The sequence below is a fragment of the Piliocolobus tephrosceles genome, chromosome 10 (assembly GCF_002776525.5).
Source record: "Piliocolobus tephrosceles isolate RC106 chromosome 10, ASM277652v3, whole genome shotgun sequence".
Classification (NCBI taxonomy): Eukaryota; Metazoa; Chordata; class Mammalia; order Primates; family Cercopithecidae; genus Piliocolobus; species Piliocolobus tephrosceles.
Genome location: NC_045443.1, coordinates 28,615,814 through 28,643,619, shown reverse-complemented (window position 1 = coordinate 28,643,619; position 27,806 = coordinate 28,615,814). Strand labels below are relative to the sequence as shown.

Sequence of the window (27,806 nt, the reverse complement as noted above, 5' to 3'; positions counted from 1 at the left end):
TGTTTACTGCCCTGTGTCCAAGTGTTCTCATTGTTCAGTTCCCACCTATGAGTGACAACATGTGGTGTTTGCTGTCCTTGTGATAGTTTGCTGAGAATGACGGTTTCCAGTTTCATCTATGTCCCTGCAAAGGACATGAACTCATCCTTTTTAGGGCTGCATAGTATTCCATGGTATATATGTGCCACATTTTCTTAATCCAGTCTATCATTGATGGACATTTGGGTTGGTCCAAGTTGTTGCTATTGTGAATAGTGCCACAATAAACATATGTGTGCATGTGTCTTTAGAGGAGGATGATTTATAATCCTTTGTATATATCCAGCAATGGGATGGCTGGGTCAAATGGTATTTCTAGTTCTAGATCCTTGAGAAATCACCACACTGTCTTCCACAATGGCTGAATTAATTTACACTCCCACCAACAGTATAAAAGCATTCCTATTTCTCCACATCCTCTGCAGCATCTGTTGTTTCCTGACTTTTTAATGATTGTCATTCTAACTGTCGTAAGATGGTATCTCATTATGATTTTGATTTGCATTTCTCTGATGACCACTGATGATGAGCATTTTTTCATGCATCTGTTGGTTGCATAGATGTCTTCTTTTGAGAAGTGTCTGTTTATATCCTTCGCCCACTTTTTGATGGGGTTGTTTTCTGTTTTTTGGGTTTTTTTGTAAATTTGTTTGAGTTCTTTGTAGATTCCAGATATTAGCCCTTTGTCAGGTGGGTAGATTGCAAAAATTTTCTCCCATTCCATAAGTTGCCTGTTCACTCTGATGGTAGTTTCTTTTGCCATGCAAAAGCTCTTTAGTTTTAATTAGATCCCATTTGTCTATTTTGGCTTTTGTTGCCATTGCTTTTGGTGTTTTAGTTATGAAGTCCTTGCCCATGCCTATGTCCTGAATGGTATTTCCCAGGTTTTCTTCTAGGGTTTTTATGTAAACTCTACACATCTTAAGATTTTTTATCTTTGGAATTATTTTTAAAGGTCTGCTACACAGCAGAAACTTGAAATTGTTATTCCTAAAATAGAATGAAGTATTCCTCTTCATTCCTTTGACTATCAGCTAATGGACCAGTCACAATACAAAGGCAAGCTTTAAATCTATATTAGAATAAGTTTTCTGGCAAGGTTTCCAATACCTTTTGGTTTTGGCTTGCCTAGAAAAACCACAAGAATAGCCTTGCATGCAAAATTCTGGCTAAACCCAGGAAACACAGAGGCACACAGAAGTATTCTCAACTACCAAATCTTTCTCAGTCCTCCACTGAGGTTAAGTTGGTGGGAGGGATAAGAAAGGACAAGCCAAGTCCTTAGTTCCAAACCAATCACTAGTATCTAGCTAGCATGCTATTATGCCAAACTCTACTGGCAATAGCAAACATCTTTATTTGTCCAGGAAAAATCTGATCATATGATAAAAGCTGGAATTTATGAGAATCTTTATTCAATCAAATAACAAACTATAAATTTATTTTATACCTTTGGATTAACAAAATGGTGGAATTCAAATAAAGATATGCTGTCAGGTCTCATATATCTTAATTTTTACTTTCCTCTCTTTGAGCAAAAACTTAGCGATATCTAATCAAGGGAAAATATCAAAAGAAGAGAAAACAAAATTGTTTCTCTCTCCTTGGAAAAGAACTTTATACAATACAAGTAACTCTACACCCTGGGAAAATATTGGTCTCCTAAATGTAATATGTTCTCCTTTTAAAACAGTACACACAATTCAAGAGTTCAAATAAAATACTAGCAAGTGGATGCTTTTGAAAAATAAGAATACAGCAGTCATGTGATACTCAAGCTGGCATGTGACATATTTTATATTGCTAAAATTCAAAGCAATCCTTACCAAAAGTATTTAGGGTATATCTGACCTTTTCAGAAAATGCACAAAAGACCAAAACTCTCAACAAAACATACTTTGGTTAACATAGAAAATTAGTATAGTAAGAATTCTCACCACAATGATTTTAGAGCTACTAAAGTGTAAGTAGCAATTTTGCATCATTTTTCACTCTAAGTAGGAGAAACTTCATGTTCCTAATAAGTTAAAACTTCATTATACCTGATTCAATACCCTAATATTTAAATATAAGAGGAAGAGAAAAATATCAGGAAATTCTCTTCATAAAATCATCTAAGGCTTTCAAAAACAATCTCCTCATTCCTTACTTTCTCGTTAAGACGGTAAAGTATTTATATGTACTATTTAAGTGCCCAGCGTTGACTGTTTTTTGCCATCTAGAATATAATACACAGAACTAAAGATCACCAACTTAGTCAAGCTTCAGAAACAAAGGCTGCAAAAGCAAAATGAGTTTGTGTGTCAGTATGTCCAGCTGTAGTGGCAATATCTTGAAATGTATAGGTACTTATAAGGATAACTTTTTAAAATGTATTCTGCTTGGCCAAACGCATGCAAACAAATACCAGAGGAGAAAATCCTAGAGTTTGAGAAGATTATATAAAAAAATTAAAAAATAAACCCTTCTGGCTTCAAAATGAATGTAATAATCAGTAACTAATTTTCACATGACCGAAAACAATATAGACAATGTTTAGTGTAGGCACCCACAGATGGGTCAAGAAACATAAATACACCTTTAAATCAGTAAAGTTATAATTTATCTGGTGTGTGCATAAAATATTAAAACAAACTACATTTTATTTTTTGCCTTTTTCAGACTATTTTTCCACTTAGCATTCTTGTCAATCTGTCAACTACATCAAAATTCAATAACGTTTCAACACTTTTCCTATCTGTTATAATTTGTGAAATGTCTAAATCCTTTAAGTTAAAAAACAAAAACACGGAGTATAACATCAAAAATAAACAAGGTAAGCCAGAACCACAAAAACAACCTGTAAAAATCACTACAGAATGAAATTTTAAAAACTTCTCTATATGAGAGTTTCAAAAGGGAAAGCCCCTTTTCTAACTGATCTATCTTTAAGTAAACACCATGTTAAAGAAAAAAAAAGTGGGGGGAAGAGAGGCAGTAGCTGTCATTGCCTTGAAAGAGATTCCTTACATAGTAGCAAAAGAAAAATTGTAACCTAAATGTTCACATCTTATTTGCATCAAGTTGGAATTTTTAATGAACTGAGCTCAAAGTGAGATAAAAACACGTTGAACTTAATTTCTTGAGTGCTTTCCACTCACTATTATACCATGTTAGCAGGAATTCCAGCTTTGAATTTTAACAAACTGATTACACCAACTAAATACTTCCTTTGGAAAATTCTTCCCAAATGTTATTTAGGATGCAAAGAATAGTCATTTTGAGAATGAGTTAACATTTGAAATGACTTTACCTCAAGCACTAATATCTACTTTATTAACTGAATAGATGTACATGGAGAAAGTTCTGAAAAGAAAACAAGCAGCAAACATCTCTATGCAAAAAGACACTTTCTCTTTAAAAAGACAAGGCATCGTATTCCTCAAGCTATAAAGTTACATCTATTTTAGCAAATATGTCTGTATTTTTTCCATGTATGACTTTCTTTGATAGTCCCTCTGTGCTACTATACCAATCCTCCACTATAAAGAATTCTTTTCTTATTGTGATCACTTATACCACATCAAGGAAAACAAGGAATAAGTTTTTGGTTTTTTTTAATCTTGATTAAGAACAAGTTTTTGTTTCTTAGTTACAGCTAAAACTCACTTTTTTCTTAACTATTAAAAACAGCAGTCCATCCTACACTCACTTTGTTTCTGTTAGGGTTTGCTTCTTTCATCTTTCTTATGTGGAAAAATTTCTCAGTAATTTCAATGGGACACAATATAAGCACATAGGTGTATGAACACCCACCCACAAAACCTTAAGAGACTCATTATTAATTAGATAATAAAAATTAGAAAAATGATAATGGCTGAAAGAAAATAGAATAGATTCACCAACAAATGTAAAAAGATAGGACAATGTTTAATAATTCCCATGGGGCAGCAGAATAACTTAATAGAATTTTTTTAAAAGAGAAAAAATCGACGAATATCTAGCCCCTACCTACACCTGCAGATTCGGAATTTCCAGGAAAGAAAACTCCTTGGCATATACATTTTTAAAAAGCAATACAAATAATTTACTATGCACTGCAGAAGCTGAGAACCAAAGGATTGAAGTAACATGATCAATCACAACTGTTGAGTGGATCTTAAAACAAAAAAGGATCATGCTAATACAATTCCTCATTATCTCAAAAATATGACATTCTGCATAACAGATAAATAGTAATCTTTGATGAAGAAAACCACAGACATTAAGAACTCATGAAGGCTTAGCCAGTGCATATATTAGAGAATGACAAGTTCAAGACAAAAGCCCAATTAAATAAGTAAAGGAAAATTCTTATGTTGCTTGTGGTAAACAATCTTAGATGTGGCATGTGCCTATGTAAAGTCTTCCAAGATGTATGTCAACTTTACTGCCGTTAATTATCAGAATAAAAGATTTTTGAAATCATGACATAAGAGAAAAAAATAAACAAAACTAAGTAAACATTATGGGAAAATTTGGCATATGAGGCACATTAGGTTAGTTTTACGTTTGTTTTCTTTTGTACTTCAACAAAATTTCACGTCCTTTTCATCAATCTGTAGCGATCTATTTATTTTCTAAGTCAACAAAAGAATGCTGCCTTTAACTGAGCCCAAGAAGGTGAAGCGGTGGGCCACAATCTTTTACTCTGAAGTGGATATTTCTAAGAAGACTGAAATAAGAATCTGTACGAAGACAACCAACTAATAATCAGCTATGAGATAATGAAAAAGTACTGCAATTGCTACGCTAAAAAAATCTGATATGTTACATATAGGAATGATAATAACAGCTAATATTTATTAAGAGCTTAATTATTAGCCATGCAATATTCATTGTTCTCACTGCATCCCCACAACACTCTTATGAATAGGTTCCATGGTTTATTCCATCACTTACTGAAGAAGAAACTAAACCAGTTTTTTAAAAAAACTGCCCAAGGTCAAAATGTTAGTAAATAGCAGGAGTGGGGCTCTGATCCAGGTCTGTCTGAATTTGAAAATCTAAGCTCTTAATTGTTTGGGTGAGGGAGAAGGGACAAGATGGAGGAAGGTGAACAAGATGGAGCAGTACCTGTTGTTTCCGGGTTCTTCATCACCAACTTACCCCCGCGCAGGAAAATGCAGCCCGCGCCCAGGAAGATGCAGATCAACCGAGCATGCGCCAGGTGATATCAATCCGAAGAGATCGAAACTTACCCGGGCACGCCTATGGAGACGCCCCTATCACGCCCTTATCCCACCCACTGCCCTCCCCCTTCCAGTACCGATGCAGAAAAGTCAGCTGCAGGCAGGAGCCAGCGTGACTTCTTCTGCCGCATTCGTGCACAGGGAACCTCACCTGAGAGCGCCGGGGCAACTTCCCTGGCCCCATACCTGAGGACCAGGGAACCTCGCCCAAGAGTGTGTGCATATTTGCAATAAAAGGCTGCCACTTTCTTATGTACTTTGGCCTCATGCTTAATTACTTAGCTCTCCTAAATTAAGTTACATTAAATTAAATTAAGACATTAATCTGCTCTACTAATAGAAGTACTTAGCAGTCTCAAAGTATAAATTCTGGTAGGCATGTAACATTCCTTCACGAAATCAGAGAATTAAGGTCTATAAATTATTATATAAAAATCACTAAAGACAGAATAAGAATATTAGGCCCAATAGAACATAATAACTTTAGATCTTAAATTTGCTTAAACATGGGATTGAGTTACAGATTTTCTTTAGCCAGCTCCTGGAATAGATGATTTAAAGGTGTATGAACATAGAGTTACATACTCAAAATAAATAAATTCCAACTGGATGAGGTCAGCTAATCTCTTAAATGCAGGACTATTTCTAGGTGAATCAGAATTTTCAATTATTTGTGAAAAGTGTAAGTCCTATCATAACTTATGGTTATTTTTAAATCAGAAACTCTGATCACATGATTAAGGAGCTTTAAAAAGTGCTATTTCATTTAAATAGTGCTAGGTACATAAGATATTGCTAACAAAAATGTGCTTTAGGATATTGTTTTATCTGATTATCCATGAAGATAATAAATACGGCACTTTATTAAGGTTTAAATTAATATTTGAAGCAAAAGCAATTTTTTAAATGATAAACCCAAAATATATTCTAACATTCATGAAATGTGTAATCTCAAATTATTTATGCAAAAGAACAGTCCTACATTTTAAAAAAAGAATTGGAAAAAGAAATCAGCAAAGATTCATGGGTTGAGGTGATCCAATATAAAAGATAACATAAACAAACTCACAACTTTTGTCAATGCACTGAGAATAAAGAGAATGTCATGAGTCTTTCATGATACTGACCTCAGAATAATCATTTTTGAAATAAAGAATATTTGAAACAAAGTAACACTATTTTAATTTGGATTAAAAAAATAAGAAAGGGGGGAACTTCTGGAATGGCATTATAAGGAGCTGGCGGGGCATGGTGGGGGGGAACCTCTATTCCAGAATGTCATCTGTTAAGCAGGGTGTATTAGTTCGTTCTCACATTGCTAGAAGGAAATACCCAAGACTGGGTAATTTATCAAGGAAAGAGGTTTAATTGATTCATAGTTCTGCATAGCTGGGAAGGCCTCAGGAAACTTACAATTATGGCAGAAGGTGAAGGGCAAGCAATGCACCTTCTTCATCGGGAGGTGGGGCGGAGAAGTCCAAACACGGGACGTGTCAGACACTTATAAAAGCATTAGATCTTGTGAGAACTCACTCACTATTACCAGGACAGCATGGGGGAAACTGCGTCATAATCCAATCACTTCCCACTAAGTCCCTCCCACGACATGTGGGGATTATGGGAACTACAATTCAAGATGAGATTTGGAAGGGAACATAGCCAAATCATGTGACACGGCAAATTGGCAAAGCAATCATTTAGTCTCTGGAAATTGATCAAAGGTCTTACAACAAACTGAGAAGCATTTATTCAGAAAAATGTATAGAAAGTTGTATTAATAGATGTCAGTTACGAGAAGAAAGAATCAGTAAACCTTAAGAACTACTGATAAAGATCATACAATCTGAAGAACAGAGAAAGGATAATGAAAATGACTAGAGCCTAAAATCATGTGAGACCCCATTAAGGAAATGAATACATACATAATGAAAGTAACACATGAGAAAAGAGAAGTAGGAGAAAAAATATGAATGGCTGAAAACTTCCCAAAACTGATGAAAAACAATCTATACATATAAAAGGCTCAATGACTTCCACGTAGAATAAATGAAAAGACACACACCCAGAAACATCATAGTCAAAATACTAAAAGTGAAAAACAGACAATTTGAAAACAGGATAAAAATAACTCGTGTATAAGAGAATCTGTAAAAGATTAACAGCTTACTTCTCATATGTAGAAGGCAATGAGATGACACAGTACTGGAAGTCCTACCCAGAGCAATCAGACAAGAGAAAGAAATAAAGAGCATCTAAATGGGAAAACAGGAATTTGAACTATCTCTATTTGCCAATGACATGACTGCATACCTAGAAAACCCGGAACACTCCTCAAAAAAAAAATCCTAGATTTGATAAATGAATTCAGTAAATTCTCAGGTTACAAAATCAATGCACACACATCAGTAGCTCCAATGACAACCAAGGTGAGAATGAAACAAAAAAAGTAATCCCATTTACAATAGCTACAAAAAAAAATTAAAATACCCAGGAATATATGTAACCAGGTAGGTGAAAGATCTGTACAAGGAGAACTACAAAACGCTGCTAAAACAAACAAAAAAGAAAGCATTAATGACACAAATAACTGAGAATACATCTCATAATCATGGACTGGAAGGATCAGTATCATTAAAATGACCACGCTGCCCAAAGCAATCTACAGATACAATGAAATTAATTTCAAAATACCAACATAATTGTTCACAAAATAGAAAAAATAATCCTAAAATTCATATGGAATAAAAAAGCCCAAATAAGCAATCCTAAGCAAAAAGAACTCATCTGGAAGCATATTTATCCAATTTCAAATTATACTACAAAGCTATAGTAACCAAAACACTATCATACTGGTATAAAATTAGACACCTAGACCAATGTAACAGAATAGAGAACCCAGAAATAAAGCCAAATGCTTACAGCCAACAGATCTTCAATAAAGCATACAAAAACATAAATTGAGGAAAGGACACCCTATTCAATAAATGGTGCTGGAAAACTGGATATCCACATATAGAAGAATAAAACTGGATTTCTATTTCTCACCATACACAAAAATCAACTCAAGATGAATTAAAGATTTAATCTAAGACCTAAAACCATAAAATTTGAAGAAGAAAATAAATACTAAAGGAAGTTCTTCACACTAATGCAAGCAGCTCCAGATAATAATTTGATCTATGTGAAAAAAACAAAGCATGCCAGTAAAGGTAGTGATGCCACTTGATATCTAAAGGGACTGATTCCAGGACCACTAATGATACGAAAATCTGAGATTGTTCAAGCCCCTGGCCCTGAAAAACCTGTAGATACAAAAGTTTGGCCCTCCATATCCATGGATTTCTCATCTCGTGAATATAATGTTCAATTCATGGATGCAGAACCCACTGGTATGGAGGGAGCCATAATTATAAGCGTAATTTTAAATGACAGCATAATTGGACGCTGCTTCTCTTTTCTTAACTGATTTAAAAAGCAATTGTTTAAAATAATATGCATATAATTCTATTTGTACAAGAGACAAACTTTATATTCAAAGACACAAATAGGTTCAAAGTAAAAGGATGGGAAAATACATAGCGCAGTCCCTAACTTTTTGGCACCAGGAACCGGTATCATGGAAGACAATTTTTCCACAGACTAGGGTAAAGGGGATGGTTTCAGGATGAAAATGTTAAACCTCAGATCATCAGGCATTAGATTCTCATAAGGCACATGTAACCTAGATCTCTCACATATGCAGTTCACCACAGGGTTTTGCATGACTAGGAAAATTTAAAGACACTGATCTGAGGTAGTGGAGCTCAGGCAGTAATGCTTGCTTGCCCACCAACACTTCCTGCTATGCAGCCCCATTCCTAATAGGCCACAAAATGGTACCAGTCCACAGCCTGGGAGTTAGGGACCCCTGCTATACAAACCACCAGCAAAATAGAATTGGAGTGGCTATATTAAATATCAGAAAAAAAATAGACTTTATGCCCAAAAAATATCTTACTAGAGATAAAAAATATAATAAGAGAGGGAATCCATCAGGAAGATTGATATAGTTTGGCTCTATGTCCCCACCCAAACCTCATCTTGAATTATAATCCCCACATGTCAGGAGAGGGGCCTGGCAGGAAGTGATGAGATCATGGGGGCAATTTCTTCCATGCTGTTCTCATGACAGTGTCTCAAGGGATCTGACAGCTTAAAAGCGTGGCTCTTCCCACTTCACCGTCTCTCTCTCCTGCTGTTTTGTGAAGAAGGTCCTTGCTTCTCCTTTGCCTTCTGCCACGATTATAAGTTTTCTGAGGTCTCCCCAGCAATGTGGAATGGTGAGTCAATTAAACCTCTTTTCTTTACAAATTACCCAGTCTCAAGTAGTTCTTTATAACAGTGTGAAAACTGACTAATATAAAAAATTGGTACCAGGAGTGGGGGGCTGCTATAAAGATATCTAAAAATGTGGAAGCAAATTGGGAACTGGGTAGAAGATGAAGGTTGAAACACGCTGAAGAGCTCAGAAGAAGACAGAAAGATGTGGGAAAGTTTGTAACATCCTGGAGACTTGTTGAATGGTTTTGACCAAAATCCTGACACTGATATGAACAGTGAAGTCCAGGCTTAGGTGGTCTTAGAGAGGGATGATAAACTTATTGGGATCTGGAGCAAACGTCACTCTTCTATCCTTTAACAAAGAGACTCATGGCATTTTGACCCTGCCCTAGAGATCTGTAAGATCAACTTGAGAGACAAGATTTAGGATATCTGGCAGAAGAAATGTCTAAGCAGCAAAGCATTTGAGAAATGACCTTTTTCTGAAAGCGCACAGTCATACATTCACAAAGAGATGATCTCAAATTTGAAGTTATCTTTAAAAGAGAAGCAGAATATAAAAGCTTGGAAAATTTGCAGACTGACCAACCATGCAATAGAAAAGAAAAACCCATTTTCTGGGGAGAAATTCAAGTTGGCTGCAGTAATTTGTATAAGCAACAAGGAGTTGAATGTTTATAGCCAAAACAATAGGGAAAATGTCTTCAGGGCATTTTAAAGATCTTCATGGCAGCCACTTCCATCACAGGCCTAGAGGTCTAGGAGGGAAAATAGTTGTGTGGGATGGTCTCCGGGCCCCACTGCTCTATGCAGTCTCTGGACATGGCACACTGTCCCAGCTACTCCAGCTCTAGCTGGAGCTAAAAAGGACCAAGGTACAGCTCAGTCCATTGCCTCAGAGGGTGTGAGCCCCAAACCTTGGTAGCTTCAACTTAGTGTTGGGCCTGCAGGTGCACAGAAGGCAAGGATTTAGGTTTGGGAGCCTTTGTCTACATTTCAGAGGATGTATGTAAACGCTTGGATGTCCAGGCAGAAGTTTGCTACAGATGCGGAGCCCTCATGGATAACCTCTACTAGGGGAGTGCAGAAGGGAAATGTGGGGTTGGATCCCCCACACAGAATCTCCACTGGGGCACTACATAGTGCAGCTGTGAGAAGTGGACCACCATCTTCAAGACCCCAGAATGGTAGATCCTCTGAGAGCTTGCACTGTATACCTGAAAAAGTTGTAGGCACTCAATGCCAGACTGTGGAAGCAGCCACAAGGCTGTACCCTGCAGAGCCTCAGGGGCAGAGCTGCCCAAAGCCTTGGCAGCTTACCTCTTATATCAGCATGGCCTGGATGTGAAACATGGAGTCAAAGGAAATAATTTTGGAGATTTAAGATTTATTGACTGCCCTGCTGGGTTTCAGACTCACATGGGGCTGGTAGCTATTTTGTTTGGGCCCATTTCTTCCATTTTGAATGGGAGCATTTACTAATGCCTGTACTTCCACTGTATCTTGGAAGTAACTAACTTGTTTTTGATTTTACACTCATAGGAAAAAGTGATATGCCTGGTCTCAGATTAGACTTTAGACTTGGACTTTGGGTTAATACTGCAATGAGGGAAGACTTTAGGGGACATTGCAAGGCATAATTGTATTTTGAAATGTGAGAAGGACATGAGATTTGGGAAGGGACAGGGACAGAATGACATGGTTTGGCTTTGTGTCCCCACCCAAATCACATCTTGATTTGTAATTCCCATGTGTTAGGGGAGGGACTTGGTGGGAGGTGACTAGATCACAGGGGCAGATTTCCAGCATGCTGTTCTCATGGTAGTGAGTGAGTCCTCATAATATCTGATGGCTTAAAAGTGTGCACTTGCAACTTCTCTCTCTCTCTCTCTCTCTCTCTCTCTCTCTCTCATGCTGTCTTGTGAAGAAGGTGCTTGCTTCTCCTTCATCTTCTACAATGATTGCAAGCCAGGCAGAACTGTGAGGTAATTAAACCTCTTTTCTTTATCAATTAGTTACTAGCAGTTCTTTATAGCAGTATGAAAACAAACTAACATTAAGATGTAACAAATAAAAACATATATGTAACTAAAAAAATATCCAAACACTACGTGAAGTAAAAACTGACAGAATTAAAAGTGTCACAAACAATTCAACAATAATATTTAGAGATTTCACCACCCCACATTAAATAAAGGCTAGAAAAATTAGGCAGATTTTCAATAGCATAGAGAAAACCTAAGCAACACTATAAACCATCTATCCCTACAGATATGTAGAGTACACTCCATCTAACAATAGCAGGATATACATTCATCTCAAGTGCACAGGATAGATCAGAGGCTAGGCCATAAAGTAAGCCTCAGTAATTTTAAAAGAATTAAAGTCACCAAAAACAAGTTATTCAATGACAAAAGAATTAAAGGAGAAATATGGGTTGGATACAAAATTTGTGGTTAAAAGTTCTTTTTTTCAGCACTCGTTCCATTTCCTCTGACCTCCATAGTTTCTAATGAAATATCTATCACATTTCTGTTTTTCTGTAGGTAAAATGTCATTTTTCTGTGGCTGCTTTCAAGATTTTCAATTTTTGGTTGAGGGAAGTTTAGCTATGTGTGTATTAAGGTCTCCGGAGAAACAAATCCATACATGTACAAATATACAGAAAAACTTACTCTAAGGGATTGGCTCATGTGATTATGCAGGCTATCAAGTTCAAAATCTGCAAACAAGGCTGACCAGGCTGGAGACCCAGAGAAGAACTAACACTGCAGCTTGCATCCAAAGGCAGTCTATTGGCAGAATCCTTTCCTGTTCAGGGAAGGTCAGTTTTTGTTCTGTTAAGGCCTTCAAATGATTGGATGATGCCTACCTACATTATGGAGGGAAATTTACTATATTCAAAGTTCACAGATGTAAATGTTAATCTTAACTGATTAAAAAAAATCACAAAAACATTCAAATAAAATTTGCTCAAATATCTAGAAACCATTACCCAGTCAAGCTGATGTATAAATTAACCATTATAGTGGGTGTTGACATGCATTTTGTTTGTTTTTGTCTTTATCATACCTGCAGTTCATTTGGCTTCTGAAATATGCAGTATTATCTTTTGCCAAATTTGGAAAATTCTGAGCAAATCTTTCTTTGAATGTTTTTAAGTTTTGCGCTCTTTCTTCACTCCTTCCAGGACTTGGATGATATAAATTTTGGGTCTTTCATCATAATCCCACAAATTCCTAAAGCCCTATTCATTTATTTTCAGTCTGTTTTCTCTACACTGTTCAAACTGGGTAATTTCTAGTTTTTTCACATTTACTGATTCTTTCCTTATTTCTCCATTCCACTATTGAGCCCATCTCTGAGTTTTTAATTTTGGTTACTACATTTTTACTTCTAAAATTGCCAGTTGGTTCTTCTTTATAGAATCTATTACTTTGCTGACACTTGCTGATATTTTCTGTTTTCACATTTGTTTCAAGAATGTTCATAATCACTTGTTAAAACATTTTTGTAATTAATTATTTAAAATTCTTGTCAGATACTAAAATTTCTTGTCAGATAATTCTACAACTGGAAGCTGCTCAATTCAGCATCTGTTTTCCTTTTTGGTTTTCATTCAAGACAAAATATTCTTGGTTCTTGATATAAGTAATTTTTAATTGAAATCTAGACATCTGAAATCATGTTTCAGGAGATTTCTTCTGACAGGACACCACTCCAGCAAAGAAAAAGGAAAATCTCCAGGTAGGGTGGAAGTCTAGGTATCCAACTCAGCCTCTACTAGCACTCAGCATACAGGGAACAAGGATCTCCTTGTTATTTCTGGACATGATTGGGAGTTCAGCTTCCCACTAGGCCTCCACTGATACCATCCCGGCTATGAGGAGTAAGGGTGCCACATTCTTGTTCCCCACAAACCATCCACTGAAACCACAGAGAAGTGGCCTCATTTCTACCAAGCAGTAATGACAGGCTTGATTCCCATTAGATATCCCTTGATACCTTCCCAACACAGTAAAGGAGGAATACCTTATCAACACCAGCTTAGGGTAGAAGTCTAGTTTCCTTGATGGCCTATCCTGACACTCGCAGGAAGGGGGTTTATTGCCCAGGATGAATTAAAGTCCTAGTTCCCTGCTCCACCTTCTTTAACACCACCCCAGTGAGGAGATACAATTCCTCATTTATAACCTGATAAGAGTGAAAATCTAAGTTCTCGCTCTAACAAGCCTTCACTGCCATTTTTTCTTATGGTGTTTGGTGGAAGTAAAATGGCTATTATCTAATACTTTTCTGTCTTACTAGGTGGAAGATTTTGGTTAGAGAGAGTAGGTTTTTCTTGAGGTTTGTTTTTATATGCCCATTTGTATTTCTGGGTTACTCACTTCTCCAGTACTTTGGTGGGACAAAAAGGGTAAAAAGAAAATCCAGAAAACCCACTACCATGTAGTTACTTGGGTCTCATAGTTCCTAGCTAGTCTGCATGTTTCTGTCTTACTTTCAGGGACTTATTTCAGGTACTATATTTTTATATAAAACATCCAGGTTTTTTTTAACCTGTAGTAAATAAGAAAAATATCGAAAGCTATGTCTTCATATTTCTGGAAGCAGAAGTTTATACAAAGGTAATTTATCTTACTATGCATTACATTTTAGGCTTCTGCCATTTTTGTTTTACTTTATTGGTATTTTCCACTTTCTTCTCTAAGGAATATTTTTTTTTTTCTTTTTTTTTTTTTTTTTGAGACGGAGTCTCGCTCTGTCGCCCAGGCTGGAGTGCAGTGGCCGGATCTCAGCTCACTGCAAGCTCCGCCTCCCGAGTTTACGCCATTCTCCTGCCTCAGCCTCCCGAGCAGCTGGGACTACAGGCGCCCGCCACCTCGCCCGGCTAGTTTTTTGTATTTTTTAGTAGAGACGGGGTTTCACCGTGTTAGCCAGGATGGTCTCGATCTCCTGACCTCATGATCCGCCCGTCTCGGCCTCCCAAAGTGCTGGGATTACAGGCTTGAGCCACCGCGCCCGGCCTGGAATATTTTTTCAAACTCAACAATATTTCAGCTCAAGTTGGACAGGAAAGAAGTGATTGATTATATCTAGTCCAGGATAACTAGAAGGATGTAAGATCCCCAGGAGCCAGGACTGGTGGTGAGACAGTAGCAGATTTTTCTATTCCAGTTACATATTTGAGTAAACATTTACAGGGGAGGGAGAGGTAAAAGTGTGAAGCCCTGAAAACTGAAATGTCAAGGAATGCTATGACTTTAAGTTCCTTCCTTCCTAAATATCATATGTAGTCATGGAATGCAGATGCGGAATTATATCCCACTGAAACAAGGATTTGAATATTTTGCTCACTGCTGTATTTACAATAATCCCTGGCATAAAGAAGATAATCAATAATCTTTGCTGAATTAAGAAATGAATAAATGCAAAGAGAATGTTCACACAACTTTTGTTAACAATAGTAACTAGAGATATTTTGGTTTCCTTTTGAAATGCCTAATAATTAATGAATCATCTATCAAATTTTCATACACTACAGTAAAATATGGCTTTTAAAATATTAATGAAAAATTATTTGTCTTGTTATTGTGAGTGTGCTTAGCTGTTTTTCTAAACAGGTTGGTATTTGATGTTTTAAACCACTGTTTTGGTTCTAACACCACAATATTTTCTTTGCTGCAAACATAATTATTGGTATAAATTTCAATACTGGCAACGAAGGAGGTTAAAATCATAAGTGATAACTATTCTAGTATTTACAAATGCCATTTTGAAGAAACTTGGTTAAGAGCTATTCATTTTACGTATTTGTACAGTGTCATTACTTAGCACTTAATTAAAGAGAAATGTAAAATTTTCAGATGTTTAGATGACTTGTTAAATGGATTAGGAATTCAATCAAATTACCTACAAAGTTATATTTAATTTTTTATTTCATAGCTCAGTCAAAGGATATAAATACTTTTAAATCAGTGAAAATTCACTGCATATTGATTAATCATATGACTTGTTGAATTCCTCATAGATCTTATACAATAATATTATAGTACTCTGAGGAGAAATATTATCAGATATATTGGCTGTCATGTAAAATTTCATAACCAAGGTGTTCTAAAATATGCTGAGAATCGGCTTTCATAATAGTATGGAAAAAAGGTAAAATAATTCATATAGAAAAAAATCATAACGTGTTGATGATTTGTGGCACATTAAGAACAAGAAGTGGAATGATTTTTTTACCAATTCTAGATTCAAGCATAAGAAGTTCATGTGATAATTATTTTACCATATGCTTCTATTTTTTTAGATAGCAAGTACTTCGTGTCATTTTTTTACTGTTGTACTATTATTTTTATTGCTTTTCTTCCCCAAATATTTCTCATCCATGGTTAGGGAATCTGCAAATATATTAGGTCAATTGTATTTTAATTCTTCCCACCCTCAGCGTTAGGGATAAAATAAGTTGTCAAAATCAATACTATAATAATATAGGACTTTTCCTCAACTCAATAACTGTAAAACCGGTTTATACTAATAAATATTAAAAACATTATAAAAGGGCCAATTATTATTGCTATAAAAATCAGACTTTTGCCGGGCGCGGTGGCTCAAGCCTGTAATCCCAGCACTTTGGGAGGCCGAGACGGGTGGATCACGAGGTCAGAAGATCGAGACCATCCTGGCTAACACGGTGAAACCCCGTCTCTACTAAAAAATACAAAAAACTAGCTGGGCAAGGTGGCGGGCGCCTGTAGTCCCAGCTATACGGGAGGCTGAGGCAGGAGAATGGCGTAAACCTGGGAGGCGGAGCTTGCAGTGAGCTGAGATCCGGCCACTGCACTCCAGCCCGGACGACAGAGCAAGACTCCATCTCAAAAAAAAAAAAAAAAAAAAAAAAAATCAGACTTCTTTTTTTTTTTGAGACACAGTCTCACTCTGTCACCCAGGGCAGGAGTGCAGTGGCACAATCTCGGCTCACTGCAACCTCAGCCTCCAGGATCCAAGCAATTCTCCTGCCTCAGCCTCCCAAGTGGCTGGGATTACAGGTGTGCACCACCATGTCCAGCTAATTTTTAGAGTTTTAATAGAAACGGGGTTTCACCATGTTGGCCAAGCTGGTCTGGACCCGCTGACCTCAGGTGATCTGCTCGCCTTGGCCTCCCAAAGTGTTGAAATTACAGGTGTGAACCACTATGCTCCACCAAAATCAGACATTATTTAATGACCTTTTTAACAACAAGCATCAACTATTATATTGGGTATGGTCACAAAAATGGCCTTTCGTGTCCCAAGACATATCTAGTAGACTATTTTAATACCCTAGGTGGGAAAAAAAAAAAAAAAAGACACTTTTCACTTAATTCTGGATCTACTTCTTTTCCTACTTTTATCCAAATAATTTTTTTTTTTTTTGAGATGGAGTCTTGCTCTGTCGCACAGGCTGGAGTGTAGTGGCACAATCTCGGCTCAATGCAAGCTCCAACTCCCGGGTTCACACCATTCTCCTGCCTCAGCCTCCTAAGTAGCTGGGACTATAGGTGCCCGCCAACATGCCCAGCTAATATTTTGTATTTTTAGTAGAGACGGGGTTGCACCGTTTTAGCCAGGATGGTCTCGATCTCCTGACCTCGTGATCCACCTGCCTCGGCCTCCCAAAGTGCTGGGATTACAGGCGTGAGCCACCGCACCTGACCCAAATGATTTCTTAAGGAAGCTTTTGACACTAAATTATCAACTAAAATGACATTAACTTCTAACAAGTCTAGTGAGGAAGTTTAATCAACAACACAAAAATTTCTATATTCTAACTGTAATAGGGAGAATTTTTTATATTTATTATTATAATGAACAATGAAAAACAAAATGCCTGTCTAAACACGTATGGTTAAACAAATTATGGTATATTTAATACTGTGAAAACTATAGAAGAGTAGCAAAAATAGGAAAAGCTTATATATACTGACATGAAAATGTCTCCAAGTCAGTGAGTACATACAGCAAGAAAGAGTAAATTTAGTAAGATAATATTTTTTAAATCAATTGAAAACTATATTGCATGTTATGAGCATATAAGTATAGACAAGTAGATGGAGAATCTCTTAGAAGAATGCACAATGGAACTGCCAATACTGGTTACTTCTGGGGATAATTGAATTTTATTTCAATAAAAATGTATTCATTCCTTCATTACTTGTAAAAGAAAAATGATCTAACATGAAGCTTAAAGGGAAATAAAAATTTGGCATTAAATGTTCAATGTGCTTTAAATAATTCAGCTTATGCAAGCACAGAATTGAATAATTTTTAAAATAATTTTAAATATTAATGTTTTACTGTATATCTGTGATATTGACATTATAATTTGTTATTGCTAAAGTGTACCTAAATCGATTTAATTTGTTTAAGAAAAGAAAAGCAAAAAGGTATAATAATATTTTTTCTGATACATTTCATGCCTTAATATTTTTCCTGTCAGAAGAACCACAGCAGAGACAAAAAAGATAATCTAGCAATTAATTCTATATTATTTTGTACTTAAATTTCCTCACCTACTGATATTATATTCTCAAATATTCTCAAACTTTCTCAAATCTAGAACAGTGTCTAATTTAACCTTTGTAATCCACCAAGTATGCTTTCAATGGATATTTATTGCTGAATGGAAAGAAATTCTGTAGCAAAATAAGACTACACATACAATTTGCATATGTTTGCACATACCTACATGTATACATTTTTTACTAAAGTTATCCAAGGTTTAAAAAAGTAAACAATACTCTCAAACCTCTACCTTATATTCATCCACAATAATGCTGAGGGCTTCGTGACCAGCTTTCCTCATGTCTTCCAATTCTTGTTTATGTTTTTCCTGAAAGAAAAAGGAAACTAAAACCATGAGTTTTTCGTCTGTTTTGTTTTCAAAATAATAAAACCATAGACTTTTGCTGCTTCCATGCATGATTCAGTGGTTTGTAGCACATCAATGCTACAGCTGGAAACAGGAAAAAAAAGTGTATATATATATAAAATACATCTTTATATATATAATACATATTTATATATTATATATATTTATATTATATATAATATAGATATCTATATTATGTATTATGTATTTATATATTATAGATGTAATATATAATATTTTATATATACACACACACACACACACACACACACACAAGCTTTGCTTAAAAGCATTGGGGAACACTGAAGCAATGAGGAATTAAAGGGAAATAACAGAAAAAGGAAAACCATGTTGACAGACGAGATAACACAAGGCAAAGGTGCTTTCCCTTGGAGTATCTGGCAATTCTTGACCCTGCGTCACTGCAACAAGCCTTGGCCTCTGTATTTCTAATACATCCCAAAGTTTGAGAACCACTGGAATAAGATGATTAGCCCCCAATTCTACCTACCTAGGACAGGAGAGGATGAAGTCTCTTTGGACATTGTTAACATCCTACAGTCTTTCCAGTTTTTCAAATATGATGCCCAGCTTCCAAAACAAAATTATCAGAAATAAGAACGACAAAACTAAAATGGAACGCACATCCACACCCACACCCACACACACACCCACGCACATGGAAAACAGATAAGACAAAATAAATAGGTCCAGAGATGGGGCCATAGGTGGTTTCGATGCTAGTTATTACAGAGTCTTTAAAATGTGTGTAAGAGTTCTTAATACATCCGAAAAACAGAAGGGAAATGGAGAAAACGGAGAGGACAGAGACTTTCACCAGAGAACTGGAATCCATAAAATAGAAATTCTAGACCTGAGAAATATATACTATTAATAACTCAATAGATGCCATAATCAGATGAAAGAGAGTCAGAAACAGAATTAGGAAACTAAAAGAGAGTGGAAAAAAATAAAATAAAGACTACAGCAAAAAGAATAGTATGATGGAAAATATTTTTAAGAATCTTTTAAAATAGGACAGAGTAAGTCAAAGAAAGAAAAAAGACGAGAAAAAAGTGAAATAAGTAGTAAGATAATAAATAATGAAGTGAAAAAAACCATAAAACTTCCAACATCAGGCACAAATGCAGGACATTATATAATCTATAAATATTTCAAAAAATGAGAAGATATTACAAAATATATCAATAAATATAAAATTTTACATAAAATTTTTAAACTACAAAATAAAAAACACAATTTACCAAAACTAAAACAAGAATTACAAAATTTGTATAGTACTATATGTGTTAAAGAAACTGCCTCTATTAACTAAAAAAACAGTCACATACACAAAAAATTCTCCAGACACATGGAATCTCTATACACGGAAAGTTTCATAGGTGAATCTTAAGAAACATTTAAGAAAAAATTAACAGATACCTTCCACAAACTATTCCAGAGAATGTGAAAAGAAGGAATACTCCCTACCATATTTTATCTGGAAAATATACCCTTTATACTAAAATCTGCAAAGCTGTTTAGAAGAAAAGGAAATTATGAGTTCAACCTCTTTTATAAATACAAAAACTGAAATCCTAAAGAAAATAACAGCAAATTAAACCTACTGACATAAAGAATACATCTCAATCAAGTGGGATTTATTATACTAATGCCAGGTTGGTTGGAGTGATGAACCACATAAACCTCCTATACAATCTTTCACACACTCCCCTTCTGACATTGGCTTGCTGGGTGTCACTGCCTAAGATGACAGCAGAAGACATGTGTTGCAACTGGCGCTGCATCTGCCAGCCTGTGACCCACCATGAATGACTGCAAAGAATAACTCACTGTCACTTGAAAGAGCTCTGAGAGAAACTTAAGCTGCAACTATATTTAGGAAAAAAGAGAATGCTGATAGTTCTTGTCCATTTACTGCTACCACTTCCTTTTTCATCAATTCCCCTTATTTATTATACCTTACTGATTAAACAGGTCACATTTCATTATCAACATCTAATTCTTTCTTCCGATAAGCCCTTTATCTTGTCATATTACAGCTAAATCACAATTTGCTCAACTACCTAATCATAAAGAATCAACAGCAATTGTCATAAACACAGATTTTTATTAGTATGATTATAAATACATGTTTCATGGCAACAATCTATTTTAAGATAGTTTCCCATTTTTGTGGGAGCTATTTTAGTTAAAACTAGGTAATAATAACTAAATACATTTACCTGTTTAAGAAAATTCTTGTATTATACTACACTATAAACAAGCAAACAAATGAGGACATCACTAAAACTCATCACTTCGGAACTCCCATTCATGTCAAGTTATAATTCACAAATAGTATATTACTGTTTCATGTAAGGAACTAGGTAAGGCAAAAGCACCAACTCATTTACTAAATATTAGCACAGCTTTTATTTTCATTGCTCAAGATTTTTAAAATTAAATAGAAATAAATATTCTGCCATTTTATGTTTATAACCTAGTGGATCATCATAGGCAATTCTTGGGATGCATACATTCTACCCTGGGGACACATGCAGTCAGATACACTAGTGTTATCCAGAGAGTGCTTTATAAAACAGAAAAGCTAACATAAAATAGGCTACCATGGTCAAACTGTGGAAATTAACAACATATATTCACACATTAAAAACCTCTAACAAACTCATAAGTAATCTGTTTACCTTTAGTAAAACCAGTATTTTTTAAACTTATCTGATTAAATATTATTTTATTTCTCTCTTGACAATAACTATTACTAATTTAAAAATTGAAGAGACTACCAAAAAAGTTTAAAGATCTTTAAAAATTAAGAGTTAATTAGCCTAAAGCAAAGCAAATTAACCTAGATGCCTTAAGTGAAGCTAAAGAAGAATATATATATTCTTTGGCCTACTTAATTACAAATTGAAAATAAATGTACATCATTTCAATTATAGTATAATCATTCAATATCTATGGCTCTGAATAATGACATTAGTCATTAAAAAGTATTGGTGTACGGGCTGGGCACAGTGGCTCACACCTGTAATCCCAGCACTTTGGGAGGTCAAGGTGGGCAGATCACAAGGTCAGGGGTTCGAGACCAGCCTGGCCAACATAGTGAGACCCTGTCTCTACTAAAAATTCAAAAATTAGCCGGGCATGGTGGTGGGAGCCTGTAGTCCTAGCTACTCGGGAGGCTGAGGAAGGAGAATTGCTTGAACCCAGAAGGCAGAGGTTATGGTAAGCCAAGATTGTGCCACTGCACTCCAGCCCGGGCAACAGAGCAAGATTCCATCTTAAAAAGAAAAAAAGAAGTATTGGTGTGCTATTAAAAGTGTAAGACTATTACACTTGATATACTTGCTATTTGCTGCTGTGCTTCAAATCCTATTTACCCCAGATATTGAATGTTCACTTCCTCTACATCATGCTCCAAAATTATCTTACTAGAGAGACTTTTCCTGACCACATATATAAAAAAGTACACCACTGATCAATATCCACTAATCACGCTTTATTTTTCTCATAGCACCTATCACTATGTTTTACATTTATTGTTCATTCCTATGTGCCCCAACTATATTGAAAGAGGTAGTGCTAGTACTCCACAACACTATGGCGCTTATTAAAGTGAGGAAGAAAGGACATCAGAAAGATTTCACAGTTTGATAGTAAGTTCAATTTGAGAGGGTGAAATTTTACTTGACACTGAATATATGTACCTTAAATGGTGCTTTATATAGAATATCAGCTCAGTCAAAAAAAGCACTGAATAAAGAAGAAATAGAATGGTCAAGATTTGAAGGCCAAACATATTTGGGAAGAGCGAAAGGTGTTTCCTTCTTCATCAAAGAGAGACAGAACTATTTTACATCAAAATAAAAATGTTAATAACATTATTCACAACCTGGTCTTCAAAAGGAGGCTCCCTGACAGGTTCAAGTAGATGTTTGCTGAATGACTGACTGAATGAGAATAAAATCAATGTTCTTTTTCTGATATAAGCTAAGCATATAAATTAAAAAAACATTTTTTGGGGTACGTTTCTCTATCTGTTAAATGAGGGAGATGGAATAAATTATTTCTAAGATACACTTCCAACTTCCTTAATACTATCCTATAATACAGTATGTTACAAACAGATCAATCAACCCTCCTTTGCTTACTTCAAAGTTACTAATGGCAATCATACAACCACAATGTGACACAACAGTCTGTTCACAGAAATAACCAAGTAGTCATACTAAAATTCATTTCAAGAATATACAGCCAAAAATTTACAGCCCATCTTTAAAGGAGTCAAGCCAAATTTAACCACAATGATAACTTTCTTTCAAAATGTCAAACCCCAAAACATCACTAGAAAGAGATGACAAAGGCAAATGTCTTCACCTTAAATAAAACTACGGAAATTTTAAGCAAAAAGAGACTTCAAAAGTAAACTATTCCAATATGTTCATTTTATAAATGAAGATACTGAAGCCCAGATAAGTCAAAAAATTTGTTCAAAGTCACTAAAATGATTGTGCGCCAGGTATTGTTCAATAAGGGCACAGCAAAGCCTAAACTGGATCTCCTGATAGCCACCCTAATGCTGCTTATTTGAAAATATCCTATCAAAAATCAAGCTATTTGAATGTATTCTCATTCCCTCATCAACAGGTATGTTTTCTGTATATAACTCAATAAAACACAGAATCACATATCATATTTCATACATTGTGGTGAAGCAAAGACATATAACTAGTCATGGTCTGTAAAATTTGAAATATTTATTCATCAATTTATTACTGCTAACCAGAAGTTTTCATCTGACAAAACTGATCCAAAGGTGCTTTTCAAAGGTAAATGTAAGCACATTCCAACCGATCCTCCTCTACCCCATAACTGCTCCTATCCCAACTGCTTCTTAGCTAAAATGATTAAATATACCTAAGTCTCATACTCTTAATATGCCTGGACATGATGAGTATTCAAGAAATTTTTCAAAAGATACACATGTAAACAAGGAACCATACAATCAACAAATAAAGGTGCTTTCCAAAACAGTGAAATATTAACCAAAAAAAATTTTTGGTGACCATCACTGGTATATTGACAGCAACACATGATATGAACATCTGAATCAAGACTTTCTTTTAAAAAGCTCATATTCTATTTTTGTTGGTAATTACCAAGCCAAATAGAACCTCTACTAATACTTGTAAGAAATTAATTCATGCATAGCAACAGGATCCTCTGCTACACAGATGGTTAAAAGTCAGCATTTAATTGATGTGTTTGGAATGAATTATTACAGTGATGTTAAAAAGAAATTCCAAAGATCAACTAACCACATTATATTCCATCTATCAGAAAGCAGCTGCCTCTCCCCTTCCAAATTATTTGGTCAAGAGCCAGTCTACAATTAGCCTACCAGAACATTATTAGCAAACAATATCTGATTGAGAAAAGTTTTCCAATACAGGCTTCACCACCACTTTTGTGGAAGCCACAAGATTACATCCCTTTCACAACAACTAATCAACTATATTGGAGAAGGCAGACACAAACACCTCCAGATATTCCAAAAGGAAATCTGTAGGGCAAGAAATCAAAATAAAGATGGTGGTTAACATAACAACCCATACATGAAAACATTCTGAATGAGAAATGGTACAAAATTACCCCTCCCAAAATTTGAAAAATCCAACACACCTAAATGGCCTAATTATAAACGCCAGAGTAGTGCAAAAAAGATAAGATTATACCGTATGTGCATACCATCAGTACAGAAGAAAAACAACAAAACAACACCTCTTCATTTCTCATCAACCACACCACTTGACAGCTGCAATAAGCCTGGTTGTTTTTCCTAAACGAGCCACAATCCTTGCAACGAAAGTAGGTTTCATGAGCATGACACAGCATTATGAAACAGAAGTCTTTCCCGTAGAATAAGTGTTTAGTCTCCACTTCCCCATTCTGTCTTATTGCTCAGTCTCTCTATACATGTAGTAACAAATAATAGCACACGACAGACCCTTCAAAATCAAACCCAGTCTCAAAAACTAATTTCATAATTTAGACAAATATAAAATGGAAGAAAAAAACAAACATGATAAGAATCAGTCTAAAAGTATAAATATTACAAATGGAAATAAATAATTTTGCCATAGCAATCTATCTCCAATACTAAAATGGATGCCCTTAATAAGATTGTCCCTCTAGAGTAAGATAACCAAAATCTCAAAATACTAATTTTAATCACTGTTCCTATCCCAATAATGGCTGCCTTAACACATGGCATGAATTTCATGGCATGCAGAATCCAAAGCCATCAGCTTTGCTGAATCCTCTCAATCAAAAACAAGATTAAAAAAACAAACTTCTCCTGGAATTCTCCTAACAGATACAATGAAGAAGGTATGCAAAGGACCTCACAATCTACTCATACATGCACAGAAGTAATCAATTTTCCTATATGTTGATTGACAAACCCCAGACATGATATTTTCACATCCATATCTAAGGCAAAACACTAAGGAAAGAAATTAGTGGTGAGCAAAAGAGGAATGAATAAACAGGTCACACTAAATTCATCACCCTGAAGATGAAAACAACTACTCAAATGAAATTCATAAGAGAAGATGATATGTTTACAACAGTGCCATGATTGTTGCCATTGTCAATTCTCCATTAGCACAACATGTCCTCTACCAATCACATTCTGTTAAAGAATGAAGGCCAAATCCTGCACACCCTGAGAAAAGTAGTCTTTTGCGAAACCCCAGCTGAGATCCTGGTCAATTTGTTGATTGGATTGGCTCTGTTCCCACTGCTACTTCAGTGTCACCTTATTAAGTGCTCCAAGAAGAAAGAAACTCCACTCTGCATCAGATTCAGTTTATTGGCATTAGATTCAGATTATTATTTATTTTTAGCTTTGTTAAGATCTTCAAAGGCATGGAGCCTTGAAAGGCAGATGCTCAAAACTAACTCAGGCCAAGCACAGGAGGAAAAAAAAAAAAGAAGGGAGAAAGAAGGAAGAAAACTATGTAGGAAAAGAGGAAAATATCAAGGAAAGGAAGGACAGGGAGGGAAGGAGAAAGAGGGAGAAAAGAGGAGGTAAAAAGGAGTGGCGGGGGGAGAAGGGAAGAGCAGACAAAGTTTGCAATCCTAAGACCAGCTGTGCCTACTTGCATGGGACAATTACAACAAATCCTCCCTACTTTGTGGTTATAGCAAGAAATAATTTCTAGTCACTGAATGTTAAAGAAAGGGTCTATAACCTATATATACACAATAAATCTACAAACATCCCAGTCAATAAGAATCTAAAACACTCTAGAATTCTTAAAATATTGTGTGACTTTTCCCATTTTAAGTCTGGTCTCCAAAGTTTGATTATATTTTAACCCCAGAAGCAGAAAGGAACTTCCTAGTAATACAGCTTCTCAACACATTTTAAAATTTGATCAACAAAAGGAAAATGGCTGAATACTAAAAATCACTTTTTAATGTTCTTGTTATTTATCTACATAGTGAGTTTTTCTGTTCATAGTATTATTATATTTGCCTTCACATATTTAAATATATTAAAAGTGGTACTTGTAGTGGGTTGAATTATGACCTCCCTAAAAGGTTTGTCCAAGTCCTAAAACCTGGTAGCTATGCATGTAACCTTATTTGAAAATAGTGTATCTGTAGATACAATTAGTTAAGAATCGTAAGATGAGATCATCCTGGACTTAGGATGGGCCAAAAGTCCAATAATTGGTATTTTTATAAGAGAAAGGAGAGGGAGATTTGAGACAGAGATGTAGAGTAGAAAGGCATGTGAAGGAAGAAGTAGAGGATGGAGTTATGCTGCCATATGCTGAAGAATATCAGGCACTAATAGAAGCTGGAAGAGGTAACAAAGTATTCCCCCTAGATCATCTGGAGGCAGTATGACCCTGCCAAGATGTTGATTTTTAAAACTCTGACCTCCATAACATAAATTTCTGCTGTTTTAAGCCACTAAGTGCATGTAATTCATTTTACTGTACTTCACTATACTGTGCTTCACAGATACTGCATTTTTTACAAATTGAATGCTTTTAAGTTCAGGAGTACACGTGAAGGGTTGTTATATAGAAAACTTGGGTCATGGGGGTTTATTTTACAGACGATTTCATCATACAGGTATTAAGCCTAGTACCCATTAGTTGTTTTTCCTGATCCTCTCCCTCCTCCCACTCTCCACCTTCCAACTGGCCCCAGTGTGTATTGTTCCCCTCACGAATCAGCACCATTTTTCCAAAAGTTGTGTGCTCACTCTGTGTTCTCTGTGTCAAATATTGGTAATTGTAATATTTCAAAATTTTTCATTATCAGTTTACCTATTACAGTGATCTGTGATCAGTTATCTTTGATGTTACTATTGTTTTCAGGTGCCACAAACTATGCCTATACCAGATGGCAAACTTAATAAATGTTGTATGTGTTTTGACTGAACAACCAACCATTTCCCCATCTACCCCCATCTCCTAGAGCCTCTCTATTCCCTGAGACACAATAATATTGAAATCAGGCCAATTAATAACCCTATAATAACAGCTAAGTGTTCAAGTGACAGAGAGAGACATATGGCTCTCACTTTAAATCAAAAGCTAGAAATGATTAACCTTAGTGAGGTAGGCATATGAAAAGCTAGAGCAGCCAAAATCAAGGACTCTCAGGTCAACAGCCAAGTTGGGAATGAACGCAAAGGACAAGTTTTGGAGGAAATTAGAAGTGCTACTCCAGTGAACACACAGATGATAAGAAAGTGACACAGCCTTATTGCTGATATGGAGAAAGTTTTAGTGGTCTGGGGAGAAGAATGAACCAGCTGCAACATTCCCCCCTAAGCCAAAGCCTAATTCAGAACAAGGCCATAACTCTTTTCAATTCTGTGAAGGCTGAGAAAGGTTAGGAAACTGCAGAAGACAAACCTGAGGTTATCAGAGATTGGTTCATGATGCTGAAGGAAAAAAGCCATCTCCATGAGATAAAAATATGAGGTGAAGCAGCAAGTGCTGATATAGAACTGCAGCAAATTATCAAGAAGTTCTAGCTGATACAATGGATGAAGGCGGCAACACTAAACAACAGATCTGCAAGGTAGACAAAATATTCTTCTCTTGGAAGATGACATGCAGGACTTTCACAGCCAGAGGGAAGAAGTCAATGACTGGCTTTAAAGTTTGAAAGGACAGGCTGACACTCTTGTTAGTGGCTAATGCAGTTGGTGACTTTAAGTGGAAGCCAATGCTCACTTACCATCCACAAAATCCAGGGCCCTTAAACAT

The 27,806-nt window shown here is 35.7% G+C and overlaps 1 protein-coding gene and 1 long non-coding RNA gene across 9 annotated transcripts in view; both read right to left on the bottom strand.

Moving 5' to 3' along the window:
- The window catches only part of CCDC91 (coiled-coil domain containing 91), a 363,292-nt gene that overhangs the window by 174,486 nt on the left and 161,000 nt on the right, over positions 1 to 27,806 (bottom strand). For all 8 annotated transcript variants that reach the window (XM_026457081.1, XM_026457085.1, XM_026457082.1 and 5 more), the window contains one exon: positions 18,367 to 18,444. In XM_026457081.1, coding sequence (XP_026312866.1) covers positions 18,367 to 18,444 — 78 coding nt within the window. The remainder of the gene's footprint in view (positions 1 to 18,366; positions 18,445 to 27,806) is intronic.
- On the bottom strand, positions 18,994 to 24,327 carry LOC111540604. Its single transcript, XR_002731035.1, has 2 exons — positions 24,256 to 24,327; positions 18,994 to 19,074 (listed from the first exon to the last, which is right to left on the bottom strand). It is a non-coding gene; the product is annotated as an uncharacterized LOC111540604 (long non-coding RNA).